Source organism: Alternaria ethzedia (genome assembly GCF_023757985.1).
Source record: "Alternaria ethzedia strain BMP 0044 chromosome Unknown scaffold_6, whole genome shotgun sequence".
In the NCBI taxonomy this organism is placed as follows: domain Eukaryota; kingdom Fungi; phylum Ascomycota; class Dothideomycetes; order Pleosporales; family Pleosporaceae; genus Alternaria; species Alternaria ethzedia.
Window position 1 is genome coordinate 1,030,487 of NW_026056199.1, and position 19,086 is coordinate 1,049,572.

A 19,086-nucleotide genomic window follows, 5' to 3' on the forward strand; every position below is an offset into this window, starting at 1 on the left:
TCCCCGAGCCAGCCAACAAACCCAACCTATACACATTATGCAACAACCGCCCTCCAGACGCGGCCGTCCAAACCGGCAACCGCCTTCTTCAGAATCATCAAGAGGTACCCACACGAGCCGCGGTCGCGGCCGCGGCGACTCCAACCCCATCTCAGACCGAGGACGAGGACGAGGAGCATCTAGGGGCAGAGGACAAGGCCGCGGTCGCGGCAGACCCAACTTCAGATCGGACCCCGACGAACCCCCTGTCCCCTCATTCGCATATATCCACCCCGGAACAAGCGTCTCAATCATTCTCAAACAGGATCAACCCACCGGACACCAAGTCCGCGGTATCGTCGCCGATCTGCTAACGCGGGGTGATCATCCGCGAGGTGTGAAAGTGAGGTTACGAGATGGAAGGGTGGGGAGGGTGCAGAAGCTTGTCAGTGAGAGCGAGGGACAGCAGGGTGAGGCTGTTGTTGGGGGCGCTGGGGCGGGGCTGGGTAGGGACGGTGAGGGTGAGGGTGGCGGAGGTATGAGAAGAGCAGGTGGGAGGATGGTTGGAGGCAGGGTAGAGAGAGATATTAGGGATGAGGACGAGTATCTTTATGACGAAGGCAGGACTCGGAGGCAGCCGGCTGACGTGGGACTTTTTGCGGCGTTAGAAGAGGCGGATCGGAGACATCAGGGTGGGGATGCAGATATGAGGGGGGTGGAGGTGGAGATGGCGACGTGCCCAGTTTGCGGGGAATTCGAGGGCGACGAGGCGGCGGTTGCGCATCATGTCGAGGAGCATTTTGGGGGATGAGGTACGTGGGAATGGAGGTCTTGATGTGCTCGCCATACAAGTATGCTCTCGTGACACAATCACCATCATTGAAGACCAATCACGAGGAAATATCATATGGGCAAAGACGCTTCCTTCTTGATCGTTAACTTTTGAAATTTCGTTCTACACTACTTCTTCCAATAAGTCACAAACGGCAGTCATTTCCTCAAGCAGATCTCGTGCATAAGATAATAATGAGAGACGCCAGGCAATGCTCAAATCCCTCGAAGGCCAATGTGAAAATCAATGCTTCGCACCCAAATACAGGAGAGCGATCCAAACGACCGTCTATGCATCTACTGCTCGCGCATCTCCTGTATCCAACGCCATGAATGAAATCTGTCGGAAATGTTCTGCCAAGGGTATACACACGAATCAAAGGTCGGATGATGTGTTTGAAACGGAGCGTGGTGGTGGTTGTCGTTACGTGGGTATGATGGGGGCGTTTAGAAGGGGAAGCCACCGGGCGGTCCTCCTCTTCGGCCACCGCTGGGCATGCCGCCCATACCGCCAAACGGACTTCCACCACCGCCGGAGCTGAAGTGGAAACCACCTCCGCCGCCACGGCCACCTCCCATACCTCCGCCCATGCCGCCGAACATTTGCATGACTGTGAATCGCATTAGTCGTGTACTTTCTTTCATAGTTATGAGAATACTTACGGATCTCTGGGTCAATGCCGCCACCCATGCCACCCATGCCTCCTCCCATGCCTCCGCCGCCGAACATGTCGTTGGGATCGACAAGATCAGCGCCGGAGTCGTATCTCTCGCGCTTTTGTGGGTCGCTCAGAGTCTCATGTGCTTCTTGAATCTCCTTGAACCTGTCCGCAGCATCCGCGTCGTCTGGGTTCTTGTCGGGGTGGTGGACAATGGCCAGCTTTCGGTATGCCTTCTTGATCTGTGTCTCTGTGGCGTCCTTCTCGATACCGAGAATCTTGTAGTAGTCCTTCCTCTTGCTCTTCTTAAGCTCCATCTCGGCATCGCGGATTTCTTTGGCAATGCCAGGCTCCGATGGGTTCTCTTCCTGGATAGCCTTGAGATCACGTACTGCCTCCTCCCAGTTGCCGTTCTCTCCCAGGGCCTTCGCCCGGGTCTTCCGTGCCTTTGTGTAGCTGGGATCGAGCTCGAGGGCCTTCTCGCAGTCTGCAATGGCTTGTTTCCAGCTCTTTTGCCGGCTGTGGCACAGGGCTCGGTTCTGTAGGATCTTGGAGTTTGTGCCCTTGTTCGAGGGGTCGACTGCGAGTGCCTGCGTGTAGGTGTCGATGGCTTCTTGGTACCTGCCGGACTTAAAGGCAGCGTTGCCCTCTTGCTTCATGCGGTCCAGCTTTTGCACCATTCGCAGGTACTTGACAGCGGCCTTAAAGTCGGGGTCGCATGCCAGTGCTTGTCTAAAGTGCTGTACAGCCTTGTCGTTCTCGCCCTGGGCGTATAGGATGCGGCCGCGCAGTACGAGGGCGTCAGGATCCTGGTTGTTGTACCGTAGTAGCGACATGGCTACGTTTTGTGCCTCTCCAAGTGCATTGGCGTTGCCCATGCGCAGATGTGCCTCTCCCCGCATGAGCTGCCACTTCCGCGGCTTGTCTACACCAACGCCGAGACCCTTCTCAGCCTCGTTGAGGGCGTATATGACCATGGAACCCGAGCCCTCGTTCCGTGATGTGTCTTCGGCCATGCGGAGGTGCTTCTGCATTGTCAACGCAGGCTGCTTGTCTTTGGCCGTGGCATTGATGGAGTCGTACACCTGCACAGCCTCGTCCGGCCGTCCCAGACTGGTGTATACTCTGCCTAGCCGCAGGAGGATCTTCATGTTGTTGGGGTCCAGCTCGTCGGCCATCTTGCAGTCCTCCATGGCCTCGTAGAACTTGTTGGCGGAGATGTAGGCGGCGGCCCGGTTCGAGTAGTAGGTGGCATTTTTGGGGTCGGCTTCGATCGCTGCGGATTGGTTAGCCAGAAGCTCTCCCGGTGTACTGTAGTGCAAAGCGTCGGCTAGAGCATGGCCAGTGTCACTACGCACCTTTTGAGTATTCCTCGATGGCCCGCGGGTAGTCTTTGATCTTGAAGAACTTGTTGCCGGCCGCCTTGTACTCCTCGGCGTCTATCGTCGGGGGCTCAGCGGGCGGGGTGGCAGCCTCGGGGGTCGCGGCGTAGTTTGCAGTGGGCGGCGGCGGGCTCTTGGTGTAGCGGTGTGGTGGAGGAGCAGGCCCGTCGGGGGCGCCGTTGGCGCCGTTCGTCTTGGGCGTGTCGGCGACGGGGCTCGAGGGGGCGGGCGAGGACGAGTGGTCCCGGTCCACGTCCATTGGCTGGGGCGTGGGCTGGTCCATGGCGGACATCTGCGAGGACAGGCGCTGGCGCTCCTCGGGCGGGAGGTTTAGCGGGTGGGAGTCGCGGTCGTACTTGGACGAGCGCTTGGACGAGTAGGAGCTCGAGCGGCGGCTGGAGGAGCGTTCCCGGTCCTTGACCTTGGAGTGGGTGTGCTTGTCAGGCGAGGCCGGAGGGGTGCCTGAGTTAGCCTGGGGGGAGGGTCGGGGGGCAAGGTTGGGGATATCTCTGGTCTTGGACGACTTCTTTGAGGATGCGAAGAAGGAGGGAAGAACCATGGGGGCGAGCTGCGGAAGGATAGCGGCCTGGACGGTGTCACTAGAAAATTAGTCTGGCTGCAGCGACTGTTGGTTGAGATCCAGGGCGGATAAAAATTAAGCTGGGATTTTGGTCCTAAAAACGTTGCTAGAATGTTCCATATCAGCGAGGTTAAGCCCGCTAGCACTTCTGCCACAGAGTCAAGCCGCAGCGGACGTGCATCGGAAGGCTGGGCTGATAGTCGCCTACCACGCCAATCGCCCTGCATGCGGCACCGACTTACTGCCCGTTGTCACGTCGCGGAAGCGGTAAACGCCCTGCAATTACCTTTCTCTCACTCTCGACACGCGACTATACGCTGTGGGACTCCAGGACTACCTCGAGTGGGGCATCCGACTCGCCCAATCCGCGGAGAGAGGCTGGGGCGCGCAGTATCAACAGACGACAACAATACCTTGCATAGAGGATGCGATAGTCTGTCCACTACCAACGCTCATCGTTCTTTTTATCGTCGATGCGCTGGCCTCTCAACCACCAGCCGGCTTCTTTGTGTGCCAATGTAAAACGCTCTCTGTTTGCAGGTGCATGCACACACTCGGCCATGGCAACAACAACACCGAGAAGATGACTTGAGGTAGACAAGCGCTTATACGATGACTCGCCGTTGCGGAGAGACGTTCAAAGGCAGGAAGACCGACAATGATCTCCAGACAGGCAAATTGGCGTGGCTGTGGTTTGTCACAGGGTGTCTGTCAATGATCTGATGCAGGAGATGCTTTCCATTTAGTCGACTGTTCATGTTCTCGGTTCTCATTGACACGACTGTATCCGGACTACCTGGGTATTCCAGCTCAGCGTGCCCTCACGTGCGTCACCAGCTGACTACACACCATCTCACCATGCACTAGCTCTGTAGCTGTCAGGCTCCCATGGAACTCGTTACCTGGTTCCACAAAGTCACAGCACATGCCACATAGATATCCGTAGAGCATCCGATCTCATCCCATATAGCAACCCTGCCCAAGTGTTTACCCGGCTGTGCCCCTCGCCTTCGTCATCCCGCCCACCTGACGCGCACGTGCCAGCAGGGACCGCGCCGTCACCTCCAGGTCCAAAGCTTCACTCCACATCCCAAGATAGCAATCGCGCTTGGGCGCAACAGCGGGAGCCACAACCATCGGCCCCTCAAACGCTTCACCGCTAGCTCCCCGCCACCTTTCTCCCCTTGCACCCGCGCCAACAGCACGTATGACCGGCGGCGACCAACAACGAGTGGCCACTTCTGACTACCGCTCTGATTACCGCCACGGTTTCGACACAACTCCCACGCCGCAGCAGCCCTCGATTCACGCGTCGGATCGCCTGTCTATCACTATGGGCCTCACGTACAACATCTACCTCAACTCGACCACGTCGCGCATCTACGGCTGCAAGAACTGCAAGACGCATCTCTCCAACCACGACGACATACTCAGCAGGGTGAGCACATCCTGAACTCCCACACGTAGCCATATCGCTAACCGTTATGAGAACTTCCGCGGTCAACACGGCAAGGCGTACCTCTTCGATACCGTCGTCAACATCACCGAGTCGGACCCCAACGAGCGCAATATGACCACGGGACGTCACATAGTACGCGACATCCACTGCCGCCAATGCAAGGAGACTGTCGGCTGGAAATACGATAAGGCGTATGAAGCCAGTGAAAAGTACAAGGAGGGCAAGTTCATCTTGGAGGAAGAGCTTCTGTGCACCGTCACCTGAAGACGGAACCCTACTACGCAGCATCGACGTCATATTGAAAGGCATTTGCTGGGAGTTTTGGATTGGATACTGCGATACGGCTTGTTTACCCGGATGGTGTTTACACGCTTGGATTTTGGTGAGCTTTGGACAAGGCGTTCATGTGGATTCACATGGTATGTTGCACTCTATAGCGTTGTTGCAATTTCCTATCGCTATACTGAAGTACTGGTGCGGAAGGAGACGGAGAGCTACGTCGAGCTTCAAGCTTGTCGGAGTCCGTCGCGAACCGGGGCCGACAGCAACCCAAGACGCGGGTCGAAACATTCCTTGATCAACCTCTCAGGATTCGCGTACCATCTTAGCGATTTTTATCTAAGCTACTATACACGCTTGCAGCCAATGTGCTCTCACTGCCCATCCTCTCTACCCCGCAGTCGAACCTCGGCGGGGTTGGAGCTACCACACCACATCATCACCGAGGAGCATTTCGCGCCTCCGATGTCGTCAGGGCGTGCGCCCTGTACTTAGTCCACAAGCTCCACTTGGTTGCAGGCAGTTTTTCGAAATACATCTGCTTTCCTCCTGAATCTCCTGATCACAATCTTTTCTTTTGACTTTCAATAACCATAATTACTCCTGACAACATACCAAGAGGCACGGCATGAAAGCAGTCGTATTCAAGGGACCGGGGAAGGTGGTGATTGAAGACAGACCAATTCCGAAGATTCAAGATGCAGGAGATGTTATCGTGAAAGTTGAAAAGGCACGTACGCTGATCAATACCATCACCTCCAACTAATTCTTATTCTTCACAGACGGCATTATGCGGCAGGTACTGAAAGTCACCAACTATAACAACAGCATCTCTGACATTTACTCCAAGCGAATTACACGTATTCCGCGGTCATCAGCCATCTGCTACCGACTTTGTGATGGGCCATGAGTTTACCGGTCACGTTCACGAAGTAGGCTCATCGGTAAAGACCTTGAAAGTTGGCGACCATGTCGTCTCTCCCTTCACAACATGCTGTGGCGAGTGCTTTTACTGCACTCACGGCTTCTCCTCGCGATGCGTCAAATGCCAGCTTTTTGGATGTCCTGCCCTAGACGGTGGCCAGGCAGAATACGTCCGGATTCCGCTCGCAGACTCTACAGCCGTCAAGGCACCACCTGGCATCAAAGACGAGGCACTGGTTCTTATGGCAGACATCTTCCCAACAGGCATGTTTGCAGCTAAGAACGGCTTCCAATATTCCACTCCCGAGGAGATCAAGGACAGTGTCGTTGTGCTTATTGGCTGCGGTCCTGTAGCTCTCTGCGCGCTCTGCAATATCACCGACTACAAGCCAAAGCACATTCTCGCTGTTGACTCAGTACCTTCGCGCCTCGAACTTGCCAAGTCACTGGGTGCGGAACCCTGGAACTTCCAGACTGATCGCGAGGGTCTCGATAAGCGCGTCAAGGAGCTCACAGACGGCCGTGGAGCAGACATCGTCATCGAGGTGGTCGGTCTCTCTCCTGCGCTTCGAATGGGATACGAGTTGATCCGACCCTGGGGCGTCATCAGCTCGGTCGGAGTCCACAACGGCGAGATACCCTGGTCTGGAAATGAGGCCTACGGAAAGAACGTGAGAGTTCAGATGGGAAGGTGCCCTGTGAGAAGTGTGTTTGAAGAAGCACTTGACAGCTTGAAGAGGCATCAGGATAAGCTTGGGTGAGTTTGATAATAATGCAGGAGTGCAAGTCGCTGACTAACATGTGACAGCTTTATGGCTGATAAAGTCATGCCGTTGAGCGACGCCATTGAGGGCTACGAGTTGTTCGACAAGATGAAGGTGCAGAAGGTCGTTTTCGAGGCGCAAAAGTAGGGCGCATGCAGGTTGACTGCATTGAGTGGTGTTGAGGCGGTGTGAGGCTATGATACGGCGTTTGAGAGAGTGGATAAAGCACGAGCTGGCGTTGGTTGATGTGTGAGCGTGCATTGGGTGGTGTTGGGAGGCCGCTGCATACGTAGGCGTGGTGAAGGTCTAGTCTCAATCGAACAATGGAAGGCAGAAAACCCGCGCATCTCAGCCAATCATGGAATTCAGCGGCACGATACATTCACATTCTAGTCGTGGCTAGCCAGTACCCTGAAAATGCTGGATTTAGCTGCATCTTCGCGGGGCCTTGGCCGTTTTCGGGGCTCGTGCACGCGGGGTCTATTCTGTTCTGTGTTCGGTGATGGGGCGCGCGAGAGTTGCGAACAGCTTGATGCATTCACGCCGGCATGCAGGCCATGCATGGTGATTGCTCCCGTAGATTCAGTGCCGCCTGCGGCACGAGGACAGCGATTGCGCCGAATCCCCTGCAGTGTCTCCCAGCACCTGCAATGTTTGTGAATAGGGCAAGGCTCGTCCGTCTCGCTAAGGAAAGCTACATCCTGCCGCCCTAATATTGCGCAGACCCAGGGCTTCGTCTCCCCTCCGTCACCTTACCTCCACTCTATCTGCACGCTCAAAGAGGTTCCGCCAACACGCCTCTTCTCTTCTCCCACGCGTCCCCCAATCCTCCTCTCCGCTCCCTCCCACCTACCCTTGCTCCCTCCCCCTCTTACCTATCTGTCCGCTATCCCGCACCGACCACCTCCCCCGCCACTTCCGTAGTCGCCAGTGAGTAGCTTCCATGCACACTCCCAAACACGAGCCTTTGACACAATTGCTGATACGTAGCACGATAGCCGCCTCGACACTTTCGACTCGTCCTCTCCTACCCCTCCGCCGCAGCACACCCAGCTCTCTTCTCTGTCTCCGCGACCCACCTTCTTCTCTTGTAAGTATCGCGATAGTGCGCGCGTCGCAAAACTACGTCACTGACCGCAGCTGCAGCCCGTCCCTAGGCCATCCCCACAACATGTCCTCAGAAGAGCCCCAACCCGGCCCCGGTCAGGATGCTAGCCGCGTCGCCGACCAGCTGGACCGCCTCAACATGGACGGCGAGGGCGAAGTAGTCCCGCGCACCGAAGAGGAATACGCAGAGTCGCAGCTTACCCTCCGAGCCATTGTTTCGTCCAAGGAGGCCGGAGTCATCATAGGCAAGGCGGGCAAGAACGTCGCTGACCTGCGCGACGAGACTGGTGTGCGCGCCGGTGTCAGCAAGGTCGTCCAAGGTGTCCACGACCGCGTCCTCTCCGTCACCGGTAGCCTCTCTGGCATCTCCAAGGCATATGGCCTAGTCGCCAAAGGCCTGCTCGAGGGCGCCCCCGCTATGGGCATGGGCGGCGTTATCCGCACCGACGGCACTCATCGTACGTACAATTGCGACACCCCGGCGCTTCCTAGCGACATGGCTGCGTACAAGCGCTGATACCAAGCTAACTTCTGTAGCCATCCGCCTGCTCATCTCGCACAACCAAATGGGTACCATCATTGGTCGCCAGGGCCTGAAGATCAAGCAGATCCAGGATGCCTCTGGCGTACGCATGGTCGCACAAAAGGAAATGCTCCCCCAGTCTACCGAGCGCATCGTCGAAGTCCAGGGCTCGCCCGGCGGTATCGAGAAAGCTATCTGGGAGATTGGCAAGTGCCTCATCGACGACCACGAGCGCGGCTACGGCACTGTCCTCTACAACCCCGCCGTCAGGGTTCAGCCTGGTGCTGGTCCGGTCCCTCTGTCCAACGGCGGTGGCGCACCCGCCGGTGGTATGGGCGGACGCTCGTACAACCGCACTGGTCACGGCGCTGACTTCAGTGACTCGCCTCCTGCCTTTTCTCGACGATCTGGCTCCGATGCCGCCAGCAGGCCCCCGCCCCCAACGCACACCGAGGATGGCGAAGAGATGCAGACCCAGAACATCAGCATCCCGTCTGACATGGTCGGCTGTATCATCGGACGCGGCGGTAGCAAGATCAGCGAGATCCGCAAGACGTCCAACGCCCGCATCTCCATCGCCAAGGCACCTCACGATGACACCGGCGAGCGCATGTTCACCATCACTGGTAGTGCCAGTGCCAATGAGAAGGCGCTCTATCTGCTGTACGAGAACTTGGAGGCCGAGAAGATGCGCCGCAGCCAGGCCCAGGAGTAGACCGCTCTCTAGCGCATCTGCTACCCAACGTCGGCGCCGTTGGGTATTGCCAACCCTCTTGGGAGGTGCAAGATAGCTTGAGGCCGTGCAGGCCTCGCTATCAGTCGCCAGCTCTTCACGTCCGTCGCCATCTGCATTCACGTCTCCCGAAACGGAGACCACGAAAACCGACAACAAAAGCATGGAATTGCTGAATTTCTTACTTGCTGTTACTGATGGATACCACGGATTGTCTGGAGCATTATTTACTTTTCTTACTATTGTCGAGAGAGAACTGAGTGCACGCTGAGCGGCTCACGAATGTCATGACGTTATGGCCTTTGATATCCGGATAGTACATCTGCTCAAGGGTAGCAGCTCTGACATCCATCTTTGGGTTTTCTTGGCGAAGAAGAGTTGGGAAGAAGTGAGAAGCTTCTCACCACGTCCCGAGCTCTCCTCCGACACTCCGATGTACCTTCCTAATCACTCCCTCACTCCTTACCCGAATCCCTTCCCTCTCCCTTGCTCCCCTACCGACACTCCAATACAAACAAACAACATCTACTACCAATATTTAGAATTCTATGATGATAGTGTCTAGACTGCGAACTACTCCTAACGTGATGTGGTACTTGCGAACGTTTGATGATGGTGCTGCCCAAGGGGAAATGAGTGCAGAATTGCACGTGCAGAACGAGGCTGCCCAGATGTTCCGAACCGTTGGACCCTCCAATCGGGAATACGTCATTAGTGTCACGCTCGGACGCTGAGCATCTGAGCACGATGTCTTCGCCACAACAACTGAGATTTCCACAGAGAGCTCCAGCCGTGAAAGGTAGGTGGTCCGCCAAAGAAGTCCTTGCAGCAGCACAAGCTCGAACGACAAACGCTGCAGGCGCGGGATGCTCGCCCACGGTGAGGTTCGGCAGGCAGGCTTCGTGTGCCTCGCTAATCCTTCCAGGATCGCCCAGACGCCAGACGCGGGCAGGCGGTAGACTAGGGCAGAGACAGATTTGGCACCCCGACTGATTTCCGAAGGCTGGGTAGTAGCTGTTTCTTTTCAGGAGCTAGCTCTTCTAGGAAGGGGTGCATGATGGTTAAAGATGATTTCTTGACCGCATATTCCCTCTCTGCCTCGCTTCTGCTCCTCCACAATATTCCTTACTCCATCCGCAACTTCCCTACCAGACGACACCATACGGATTCACGGTTTGAAGCCTACGAGACTTGACACCGCCTACAAAGCACACACCACAATCAACTGAGCACCACCACTATCATGGCGCCCATCCAAACGCAGACGATTACCCCTCACCAATTCAGCAACCCAGTCACTGTCATTCGAGCATCAGGACGCATATCAAAGCCACCAGCGCGATCAACGCGTACGCAAACCAAGGCACTGTTGTCTCATTCGCCACAAATACCTACCGCCCACCCAGACATCGACATCAGTCTGCTCCGTAACAAGTTGCTTCTTCAGTGCCGCCAGTACATCCCTTCAGAGCTTCTTCACGAAGCACTGGCAGACGGCATCTACTCACGCGCAACACACTGGATCACACCCTCCTCCAACGCTGCGTCAAAGTTCGGCAAGCGGAAGCGCTACTACGTCTTGCATAGCGCGAACTTTACGTTTCAATCCATGGGCAGCGCGTGGGAAGCGCGGATTCTATCTAGAGGCAGCCAGCCTATCGATGCAGGAAACGGAGTAGTCGTCTTCGTCAAGGAGAGGAAAGAATGGGACGCATTCATGGCGGGGTACAGAAGGCAAGGAAAGCGAGCGGGGCAGCTGATGAGGCTCAAGCAAAAGGATACGGAGCGAGGGTGGAGAGATGCGTGGAAGAGGAAGTGCGGGATGGAGGAGGGCGGCGGCAAGGAAGTCAACGCTGGGCCAATGTGGGTGCTGGTCAAGAGCGCTGTTTCGAAGATTGTCAGAGGTGAGGCGTGAGCTTGCCTTCTGGGCCCCGGAACAGAGTGGGGGCTGCATCTGCTGGCGTTTGGCCTTGGATCTTCTTTTTTAGCGAGCATATTTTCACGACCTTATGAACGGCTGGAGCGGTAAGCGCGGAGAACGCTTTGATGCCTTTTCCAGACTATACGTAGATATCTTCTCCCACAATAAATGACACAATCTCATGAAAACTCAGTCGGCAGATTGGCGCCCTTTGCATCGTGTGTGTGCTCCTCCAGCTCGCAGTGAAGCGGCGCTCCACACACTAGCGAGTGGGTGGCGCGCCCCGGTCGAGTCGATCCCTGAGGCTCAAACACGGCCCGTGCTCGCTTCTAACTCCGTCTTAGCCCCGGCCCGGCCACTGATGCCACGGTTGAAGCTTAGATGCCTATGGCGCAGGTGTAATCTAAACCTAGGGCCAGGTGTACACTTTCCACTGACCCGCAGTCGCTCGAGAAACACTGTTCCTCTGTATCCCTCGCGCATCATCATCGCGCGGTCCACTCCTTTACACACAGCGCGACACGCCACAACACGAACGCGGCGCGCGCCTTCCTCAATCAACTCCCACGACGTCACTAGCGATACCCACCATACAGCACGTACAATGGCGGAACCCTCTCGGCGCAAGGTCAATGAGACGAATGGAAACGCGAAGGGAGATGTGCACCAACTGGATGGCGCCCACCAATTGGACGGCGCGGTGCATTCGATCGAGCAGAAGCTGGAAGAGCAAGCAGAGCTCCATGCGCGGAACCCTCAGGAGCAAAAGGAAGCAGGGCTGTTCCAGCTGGTAATCTGTGTCGCTGGTATATATGGAAGTTTGTAAGTCACCATAGAGCCTACGTTGACGTTACGTCGCCTACTTTGTACGTTTTTACGTCAATGTAGGCTGCAGACCTGTTCAGCTTTTTTCGTGTATGAGGCGGTCACAATGTACAACAGTACATTGGAAACATAGCTAACACAGGATAGTATGACCTGGGCATGGATCCAAGAGCGATTGACAACCACCACCCACGGCCCCAACAACCAGCGCTTCACGTACTCCATCTTCCTCAACACCGTCCAATCCGCCTTCGCTGCCATCACCGGCCTCCTCTACCTCAACCTCTCCGCGAAGAAAGACCCCAAGACCGGCGTGCGCAAGGTGCTACCCATCTTCCCCTCGAAGGACATCCTCATGCCGCTCCTCGGAATCGCCGTCACATCGTCGCTCGCGTCCCCCTTCGGATACGCAAGTCTCAAGCACATTGACTACGTCACCTTCATCCTAGCCAAGAGCTGCAAACTGCTCCCGGTCATGTTCCTCCACATCTCGCTCTTCCAGAAGCGATACCCAATGTACAAGTACGCCGTCGTCGGTTTCGTGACTCTCGGTGTCGCAGTCTTTACACTACACAGCCCGTCCACGGCGAAGAAGGCCGCGAAGAAGGGTGTCAGCGCAGACGCCTCGCAAACTATTGGTCTAATTCTGCTCGGGGTAAATCTTCTCTTCGACGGCCTTACGAACACGGTCCAAGATCACATCTTCAGCAGTTTCAAAGGTTTCACCGGACCCCAGATGATGTGCGCCCAGAACATCATGTCGACAGCCCTGACAGTGTCGTACCTCCTCATCACACCTCTCCTTGCATCCACGCCCCTCGCTGGCTGGATCGGCCTTGACCCACGCTCCTCATCCGGTGAACTCTCCGACGCGCTCTCGTTCATAACCACATACCCCGCTGTTGGCTGGGACGTCCTCATGTTCTCCGCCTGTGGCGCTATAGGCCAGGTCTTTATCTTCCACACCCTAGCCCACTTTAGCTCGTTGCTGCTTGTTACAGTGACGGTTACGAGGAAGATGCTGACCATGGTTTGGAGTGTGTGGTGGTTCGGTCATGAGATTACTGGCATGCAGTGGCTAGGTGTTGGACTGGTGTTTGGTGGTATCGGTGCGGAAGCAGCGGTGGGGAGGAGGGAGAAGGCGAAGAAGGCTGCGGCTAAGAAGTTGGAGGAGGAGAAGAGGAAGAGGTAGATTATGTGAGTTGGGGCACTGGTTTTTGAGAGTACTAGAGGATAATCTGACTTCACAAAGCGATAGACGATTCTTGTGCAGTTGATAGAGAATACCATTTTTCTTAGACGAGCTTCAATTCATGAGCTCGGACAGCAGTCAAGCTGAGCCTTACTCATCTGTACCACCACGCCCCAATTACCCCACTTCCTCTTTGAGAGCTCCAACACAAACCGCGCACTCTCTCTATTAGCAGCAAGTATCAGGACATACGCAGTACACACTCCAAACCATGTCACAAGAACCTCTCCTGCCTTCCTACGGCGCAGCTACCCAGCGCCCCCGCTCAAGCGAATACCGTCTTGTTGCAAAGCACACCAATGCCGCTCGCGCACTGATGGATACTCTCTTCGTGTTTGTCTCATGTGTAAGCGCTATCTTTGCGACCATCTGGGCAAGTCGAAGCAGTGGTGCAAAAGCGGATCTTGTAAGTAATCAGCCAGATTTGATGGTCCTATATTAACGTCTCACGCAGCCTCACACCCCACACACCGGCACTGCGCCCCTCCTTCCGTATTTCGCATCCATCTCTCTCGTAGTATCAACGTGCTTCTGGATCGCCTATCTCGTGTTCATCGCGCATGACAATGAAAGCGGCTCGGTTCTCAAGCGCAAGATCACTATCGGTGTTGCGATTGCTGGGAAGGCGGTGCTCGCAGCGGCTCACGTGGCGATCTGGCAGGCATACAAGATGTGGTGTGGAGGGCTTGAGACACCGAATTGGGCAGTAGTGTTCATGGCGGCGCAGGCTTGGTTCGATGTGGTGTTCGTGGGGATTCACGGGTGGGTGATGTGAACGCTTATGGTGACAAGAAGGGTCATGTTGCGATGAAGGCGTCGATGCAACAGCTTCGTATGGTTCAGCTCAGTTGTCTGGAGATCAACGCTCTTCCAAGCTCATTGTGATTACGGAAGTCACACGTCCAGTTGGGTTAGCAGCTCTCGCTGAATACTCAGCGATCGTGGAATTGGAAGCTACGTGCCAGTATCCATCTCCCACACTCCCGGCGACATCACTTCCCGATAATAAGAGGCTACCTCGAATATGTATACTTTCTGACTACACCTCCGTAAAACATTTCAATTGAGGCGGCAACACAGGATTGTTCTTGTCTGGCGCCCTAATTCCGGTCACCTGCACTGCTACCTGTGCCATCGTCGTATTCCTGGCCAGCGTGTTCATTACCTTCAACTCCTTGGTTGTTGCCACCAGATCCCTGGTCATTCTTCTTCTTCGATGCGAGATGGGCTACCATGATTAGTTTCTGCTCCTCAGCACGTACAACCGCCGCAGGCAATCGTAGAGACATCTGGGCGTTAGCATACGCATCGGCAAATGGGCCTGTGCGTCCGTCTCTTTGACTCTCAGTAGCTATCACGTCTGCTAGACCGTTGTAGACGAACAAGTACTCCAGGTTGCTGAGTATCGTGCTTGTGTTACCGGAGGCAGTGGCGACTGGGTCGTTCGACGACATGCTGTGGTTGGTGGATGCGGTCGAGATTGAGGGTGACTGATGACGGATGGGTGGAGTTAGCTATAGAATCGGTGAGTTGAATGTCTTCTTATTCCCATTACGTTCTCAGTATCGATTGCTTTCGTATCCGCATGGCTTCGCCATGTGATCCATACGTCACGCGCGGTACGCACACAGGTATCACTGACGGCAATGAAGGGATGTACTATTCATTCTACAGATATTAGGAGACTTGGGATGTTCATAGAGTTACGGGAAGCTTTGAGTACTCCCACCAGCTGTTGAGATTCCCACTACCCTTGTACTGCTTTTCCTTGATCTGCCAATGCCATCTGCTTCGCTTTCCTTTCCTTAGCCGTCAGCCTTTTCTTAGCTGTCAAATGCGCAATCTCGATCAGGATACCTGGTTCCGGAAACTTTTTCGCGGCTTCTCGAAAGTCTGGGAAGTTCTCACTAGCAATATCCTTGAAAGTCTTGTTGACGCCCTCGTACAGCCTTATCAGGTCCTCGTCATCTGCTTCATTCCAATTATCGTTGCACTTCTGTTGCATCTTGCTCCACTTATTGCTGAACTTCTTGCTGTCCTGATTCAAGAAGAAGAGATTCAATTCGCCGGGCACAACATCGGGGTGTCGTATGATCATGTGTCGCATGATACAGAGCAGTGCATAGAGATCGCGGGTATCGAACGACTCATTCATGGCCCTCATTGCCTGTGAGCCACCTTTACAAAGAGTTACCGGCCAACCTGTCTGATTCAAATCCTTACGTAATTCATCTTTCTCTTCTTGGTCAAGGTATAAGGAGTCGAGCGCTCGGTTGCGTCGTGCGACCAGATCTCGGGTTTTCTCGATATCATTTAGCGCTTGGTTACCAGGTGGTTGTGTTGTGGGCGCCACAGTTGGGCCTGGTGCGGGAACATCTGCACTAGATGAGGTGGAGGCCATGATAGGTATCAGTCAGGAATTGCACGAGGGTTGGCTTATCAGCATTATATAATACTCACTGTTTGCTGACGTACAAACTTGATGCGATATCAGTCAGTAGGACGGGGTCATGCTTGCCACGACGTATCATTGCGACCCAAGATATTACGTTGACGTAGGACTCATATTGGTGTTTACCTAGGTACTCTTTCGTTTGTAGGGGGGCACGTGGTATTGAGATCGTACCGGCACTTCCGGTGACCCTCAACAGAGCGTGAGATCCTCAGCGAAGGGTTATAACGACAGTATCTTGCCAATTCAGCTAATTCAGTGTGTATACAGCGAAACTGTACACATATTCTAAACCCCCCTCTTATTCCGTTGTCAGAGAATTATACTGGTCACGACACTGACTGACTCGCATACCAATGAAAACGTACTCTGCTATCTTGTTCATTCCCAGCAGTTTCTCGTCCCCCAGCCTCACGAGCAGGTCATTGTCCACATCTTGCCAAGTCCATGTAGGACCATCTCCGCAGCCCTCGATTGAGTCAAGAGACTGCCAGACTGTTGGCCAACCGTACTTTTCAAACAGCCCGCGTATCTGGCTCTGAACTTCCTCTGATACAGGCAGCTTGGAGAGGACAAAACCTTTGTACTGTTCCAGTAGCTGTGTTGCAGATGCATCAGAATCGTTCAATGAGTCAGCTGATCAGCATTAAGCAGAATAGCGAGGGATATTTACCTGCATCCTCATCTCCCTGTCCGGCCCTAGCTTCGACCTCAGCCTGTGAAATAGCCGCGGGCAGTCGCTTGGAAACTTCTGAATCGGTATATGCTTTAACCTCTGCGAATTTAGGATCGCCTTTAAACCTTCCCACACGCCCGTCAGCAGCATTCTCAGCGGCAACCTCGTCCTGAACTCTGTTGTGAATGGCTTGAGCCTCGGTATCGCTGAGTATCTCGCTCGTGTTGATGAAAGCTCCGTCAGGTGAAAACATGATGGATCGATTAAGAGTAATTGACATCTGAGTCAGTACCGCAGGCTCATTTAGTTCCTTTTCAATGGAGAAGCAGCACCGATTGCTTCCCTCACCACACTGCTTCACCATGTGCTCAGATTTCACGCGTGGTGCAGACACATGACTCTGCATCTGTGTTTGCGACCGAGAGGCCCGATAGAGGAGGTGTGATGTGTTTTCATAAGCACAGCTACTCTACACTGCCCTTCCTCGCCCACTCCCTAAGGACATTCTTCTGTATCTTTCCCGTGCTCGTCTTGGGCAGTTCCTTGACCACCACGACCTCCCTGGGCACCATGAAGCGACTGATGTTGCTGTTCTCCTTGGCCCACTGAATCACCTCATCGCCCAACGTGTCGCTGTCTGTGCCGTCCTTTGTGGTAACAAAAGCCTTGGGCCGCTCGCCCCAGTGTGAGTCCGGCACGGCGCAGACGCCGACTTCGAGGATAGAGGGGTGCGTGGAAAGCATGGCTTCGAGCGCTACGCTGGAGATGTTCTCGCCGCCTGTGAGCCCTTCGGTTAGCAGGTCGCGTCAAAAGAGTGAGGCTCGGAAAGTCAACAACATACCACTGATGATGATGTCCTTCGCACGATCCAAGATCTGGATTGCTCCATCTGGATGCCAAACGGCTAGATCGCCTGTATGCAACCAGCCACCCTCCCACAACTTGCGCGTCGCTTCGGCATCTTTGTAGTAGCCCTTTGCGCAGATGTTGCCTTCGAAGATGACTTCTCCAATCTCTTTGCCGTTTCTTTCCACGTCAGTGAGGACGCCTTCCGGCTGCTCCGTCTTGATGACTCGCGTCGCTTTGCCCATGATAAAGCCGTGGCCTTGTCGTGCCATACGATCGTATTTCGTCTTCTCGGGGAGCGTTTCCCATTCGGGCATGTGGTAGCCTTTCGTGATCGGACCGTACGTTTCCGTAAGACCGTAGACGTGGACGGGGTGTAGGTTCAAGTTGGACATCTGTTCGAAGAGCCATGCGCTCGGTGGGCTTGCGGCTACGGTGACTCTGACTGGCTGGGGTAGGCGCTCTGCTTCCTTCGCTGCGCAGAGTAAGGTGTTGACGGTTGGTGCGGCGTTGAAATGCGTGATGCCTTCCTCCTTGAGCAGGCGCCAGATCTCTGCGTAGTCGATCTTGCGGAGGCAATAATGCGTTCCTCGGACGGCGGTGACTGACCACGGGAATGTCCAGCCCGTCGCGTGGAACATTGGCAGAGTCCAGAGGTACTTTGCGCGGCCGGTATGATAGTTCAGCCCAGACTCGATGACATTGCCCATGGCAGCAAGGTAGACGCCGCGATGTGTGTATTCGACCCCCTTCGGCCGTGCTGTTGTTCCGCTGGTGTATGCGAGTGCCATGACGTCTTCCTCGTCCTTCGCCTGCGACTCCAGATCTGCCCAGCCCTTGCCTCCTTGCTCAATATCGTACTTCAATCCCTCGAGTACTGCATCGTCGAAAGGGCCCGAGAGTTCGCCTTCTGTCGCATCGGTGTCTGTGTCAATCAGTATGGGTACGTTTGGTCTTTCCTTCTTGTATTCGTCCAACAAGCCCACAAACTCAGCATCGGCAATGATCATGTCCACGTCTGAGTGCTGGAAGATGTAACTGATGTCATCGTGCTTCAACCGGTAGTTGATAGCGACATTGACACCTCCTGCCGCCGCGATACCGAATGTGCTCTCCAGGAATGCTGGTGTGTTTGTCGCCAATATGCCTACTCTCTTATACCCGTGTTTCCTCAGGTAGTATGCCAGCCCTCGTGCGCGGTCCGCAGCTTCAGCGTAGGAGCGCCGTAGGATCTTGCCGTTCGCCGTCTTGTGGTATATTGCCATGGCGTCTGGCTCGATCTGCGCCGCGCGCCAGAGAAACCATGTTGGGCTGAGGGTGTGGAAATTGTGTCGATGATGGTATTCGTGGCTGTCGCCGGGATGGATGGGCGGTGGCCCAGGGACAGGGTTGGCGGACGTGAAATGCGACGCGAGTTGCTTGAGACGATCTTTAGCACCTTCCATTGTATCTGCACGAGGATCTAGTTGATCAACGTTCTAACAGCAGCTTATATACACGCGACGGAAATATTGATCTACGGTTTGGCCCAGCTGAGCTGAAGCTACAGACGCCAGAGTGCGGAGTAGCTCCGCTGTGGGACGAGATGCGAGAGATGTCCGAGGTCTTGAGCGATGAGAGGGCTGCAGGACGCGATTTTTGACAGGGGTGCGCGACGGCGGAAAGAATGATGTCGCGACACTCTGAACAACGTGGTCTAATACGTTTCTTACAGGGCGCAATGGCTGACAGCCGACCCTGAAGCTCCCAGCCATGGGGAAATCTGGGGAAGGGTACCGGTTCCGGTGCGGCACGACGTCACAGCCGAGGTTAAGCGCCAGTAGGCATACCCTATCCTCCCGACCGCGTCGGATAGCAGACACATTGGACTACGAGGCTGTTATGCAAGGTACCT

General features: G+C 55.0%; 9 protein-coding genes across 9 annotated transcripts; 5 read left to right on the plus strand and 4 right to left on the minus strand.

Moving 5' to 3' along the window:
• Window positions 1-1,257: 1,257 nt before the first annotated feature.
• Window positions 1,258-3,410, minus strand: J4E87_003630 (uncharacterized protein; the record flags this gene model as incomplete). The annotated part of the gene is made up of 3 exons (XM_049375255.1): window positions 1,258-1,421; window positions 1,474-2,745; window positions 2,828-3,410. The coding sequence occupies 3 exons, from the start codon at window positions 3,408-3,410 to the stop codon at window positions 1,258-1,260; spliced, it is 2,019 nt and encodes a 672-aa protein (XP_049235177.1).
• Window positions 3,411-4,638: 1,228 nt separating this feature from the next.
• Window positions 4,639-5,154, plus strand: J4E87_003631 (uncharacterized protein; the record flags this gene model as incomplete). The annotated part of the gene is made up of 2 exons (XM_049375256.1): window positions 4,639-4,869; window positions 4,921-5,154. 2 exons carry the CDS (start codon window positions 4,639-4,641, stop codon window positions 5,152-5,154), a joined length of 465 nt encoding a protein of 154 aa, XP_049235178.1.
• Window positions 5,155-6,068: 914 nt separating this feature from the next.
• Window positions 6,069-7,004, plus strand: J4E87_003632 (uncharacterized protein; the record flags this gene model as incomplete). The annotated part of the gene is made up of 2 exons (XM_049375257.1): window positions 6,069-6,850; window positions 6,902-7,004. 2 exons carry the CDS (start codon window positions 6,069-6,071, stop codon window positions 7,002-7,004), a joined length of 885 nt encoding a protein of 294 aa, XP_049235179.1.
• Window positions 7,005-8,028: 1,024 nt separating this feature from the next.
• Window positions 8,029-9,202, plus strand: J4E87_003633 (uncharacterized protein; the record flags this gene model as incomplete). Its single annotated transcript, XM_049375258.1, has 2 exons — window positions 8,029-8,422; window positions 8,502-9,202. The coding sequence occupies 2 exons, from the start codon at window positions 8,029-8,031 to the stop codon at window positions 9,200-9,202; spliced, it is 1,095 nt and encodes a 364-aa protein (XP_049235180.1).
• A 1,261-nt stretch (window positions 9,203-10,463) lies between these two features.
• Window positions 10,464-11,135, plus strand: J4E87_003634 (uncharacterized protein; the record flags this gene model as incomplete). Its single annotated transcript, XM_049375259.1, has 1 exon — window positions 10,464-11,135. One exon carries the CDS (start codon window positions 10,464-10,466, stop codon window positions 11,133-11,135), a length of 672 nt encoding a protein of 223 aa, XP_049235181.1.
• Window positions 11,136-11,745: 610 nt separating this feature from the next.
• J4E87_003635 (uncharacterized protein) lies at window positions 11,746-13,158 on the plus strand (the record flags this gene model as incomplete). Its single annotated transcript, XM_049375260.1, has 2 exons — window positions 11,746-11,963; window positions 12,114-13,158. 2 exons carry the CDS (start codon window positions 11,746-11,748, stop codon window positions 13,156-13,158), a joined length of 1,263 nt encoding a protein of 420 aa, XP_049235182.1.
• Window positions 13,159-14,318: 1,160 nt separating this feature from the next.
• J4E87_003636 (uncharacterized protein) lies at window positions 14,319-15,619 on the minus strand (the record flags this gene model as incomplete). The annotated part of the gene is made up of 2 exons (XM_049375261.1): window positions 14,319-14,673; window positions 14,970-15,619. The coding sequence occupies 2 exons, from the start codon at window positions 15,617-15,619 to the stop codon at window positions 14,319-14,321; spliced, it is 1,005 nt and encodes a 334-aa protein (XP_049235183.1).
• Window positions 15,620-15,971: 352 nt separating this feature from the next.
• On the minus strand, window positions 15,972-16,599 carry J4E87_003637 (uncharacterized protein; the record flags this gene model as incomplete). The annotated part of the gene is made up of 2 exons (XM_049375262.1): window positions 15,972-16,306; window positions 16,344-16,599. 2 exons carry the CDS (start codon window positions 16,597-16,599, stop codon window positions 15,972-15,974), a joined length of 591 nt encoding a protein of 196 aa, XP_049235184.1.
• Window positions 16,600-16,810: 211 nt separating this feature from the next.
• On the minus strand, window positions 16,811-18,637 carry J4E87_003638 (uncharacterized protein; the record flags this gene model as incomplete). Its single annotated transcript, XM_049375263.1, has 2 exons — window positions 16,811-17,124; window positions 17,188-18,637. The coding sequence occupies 2 exons, from the start codon at window positions 18,635-18,637 to the stop codon at window positions 16,811-16,813; spliced, it is 1,764 nt and encodes a 587-aa protein (XP_049235185.1).
• Between the last annotated feature and the right edge of the window lie 449 nt (window positions 18,638-19,086).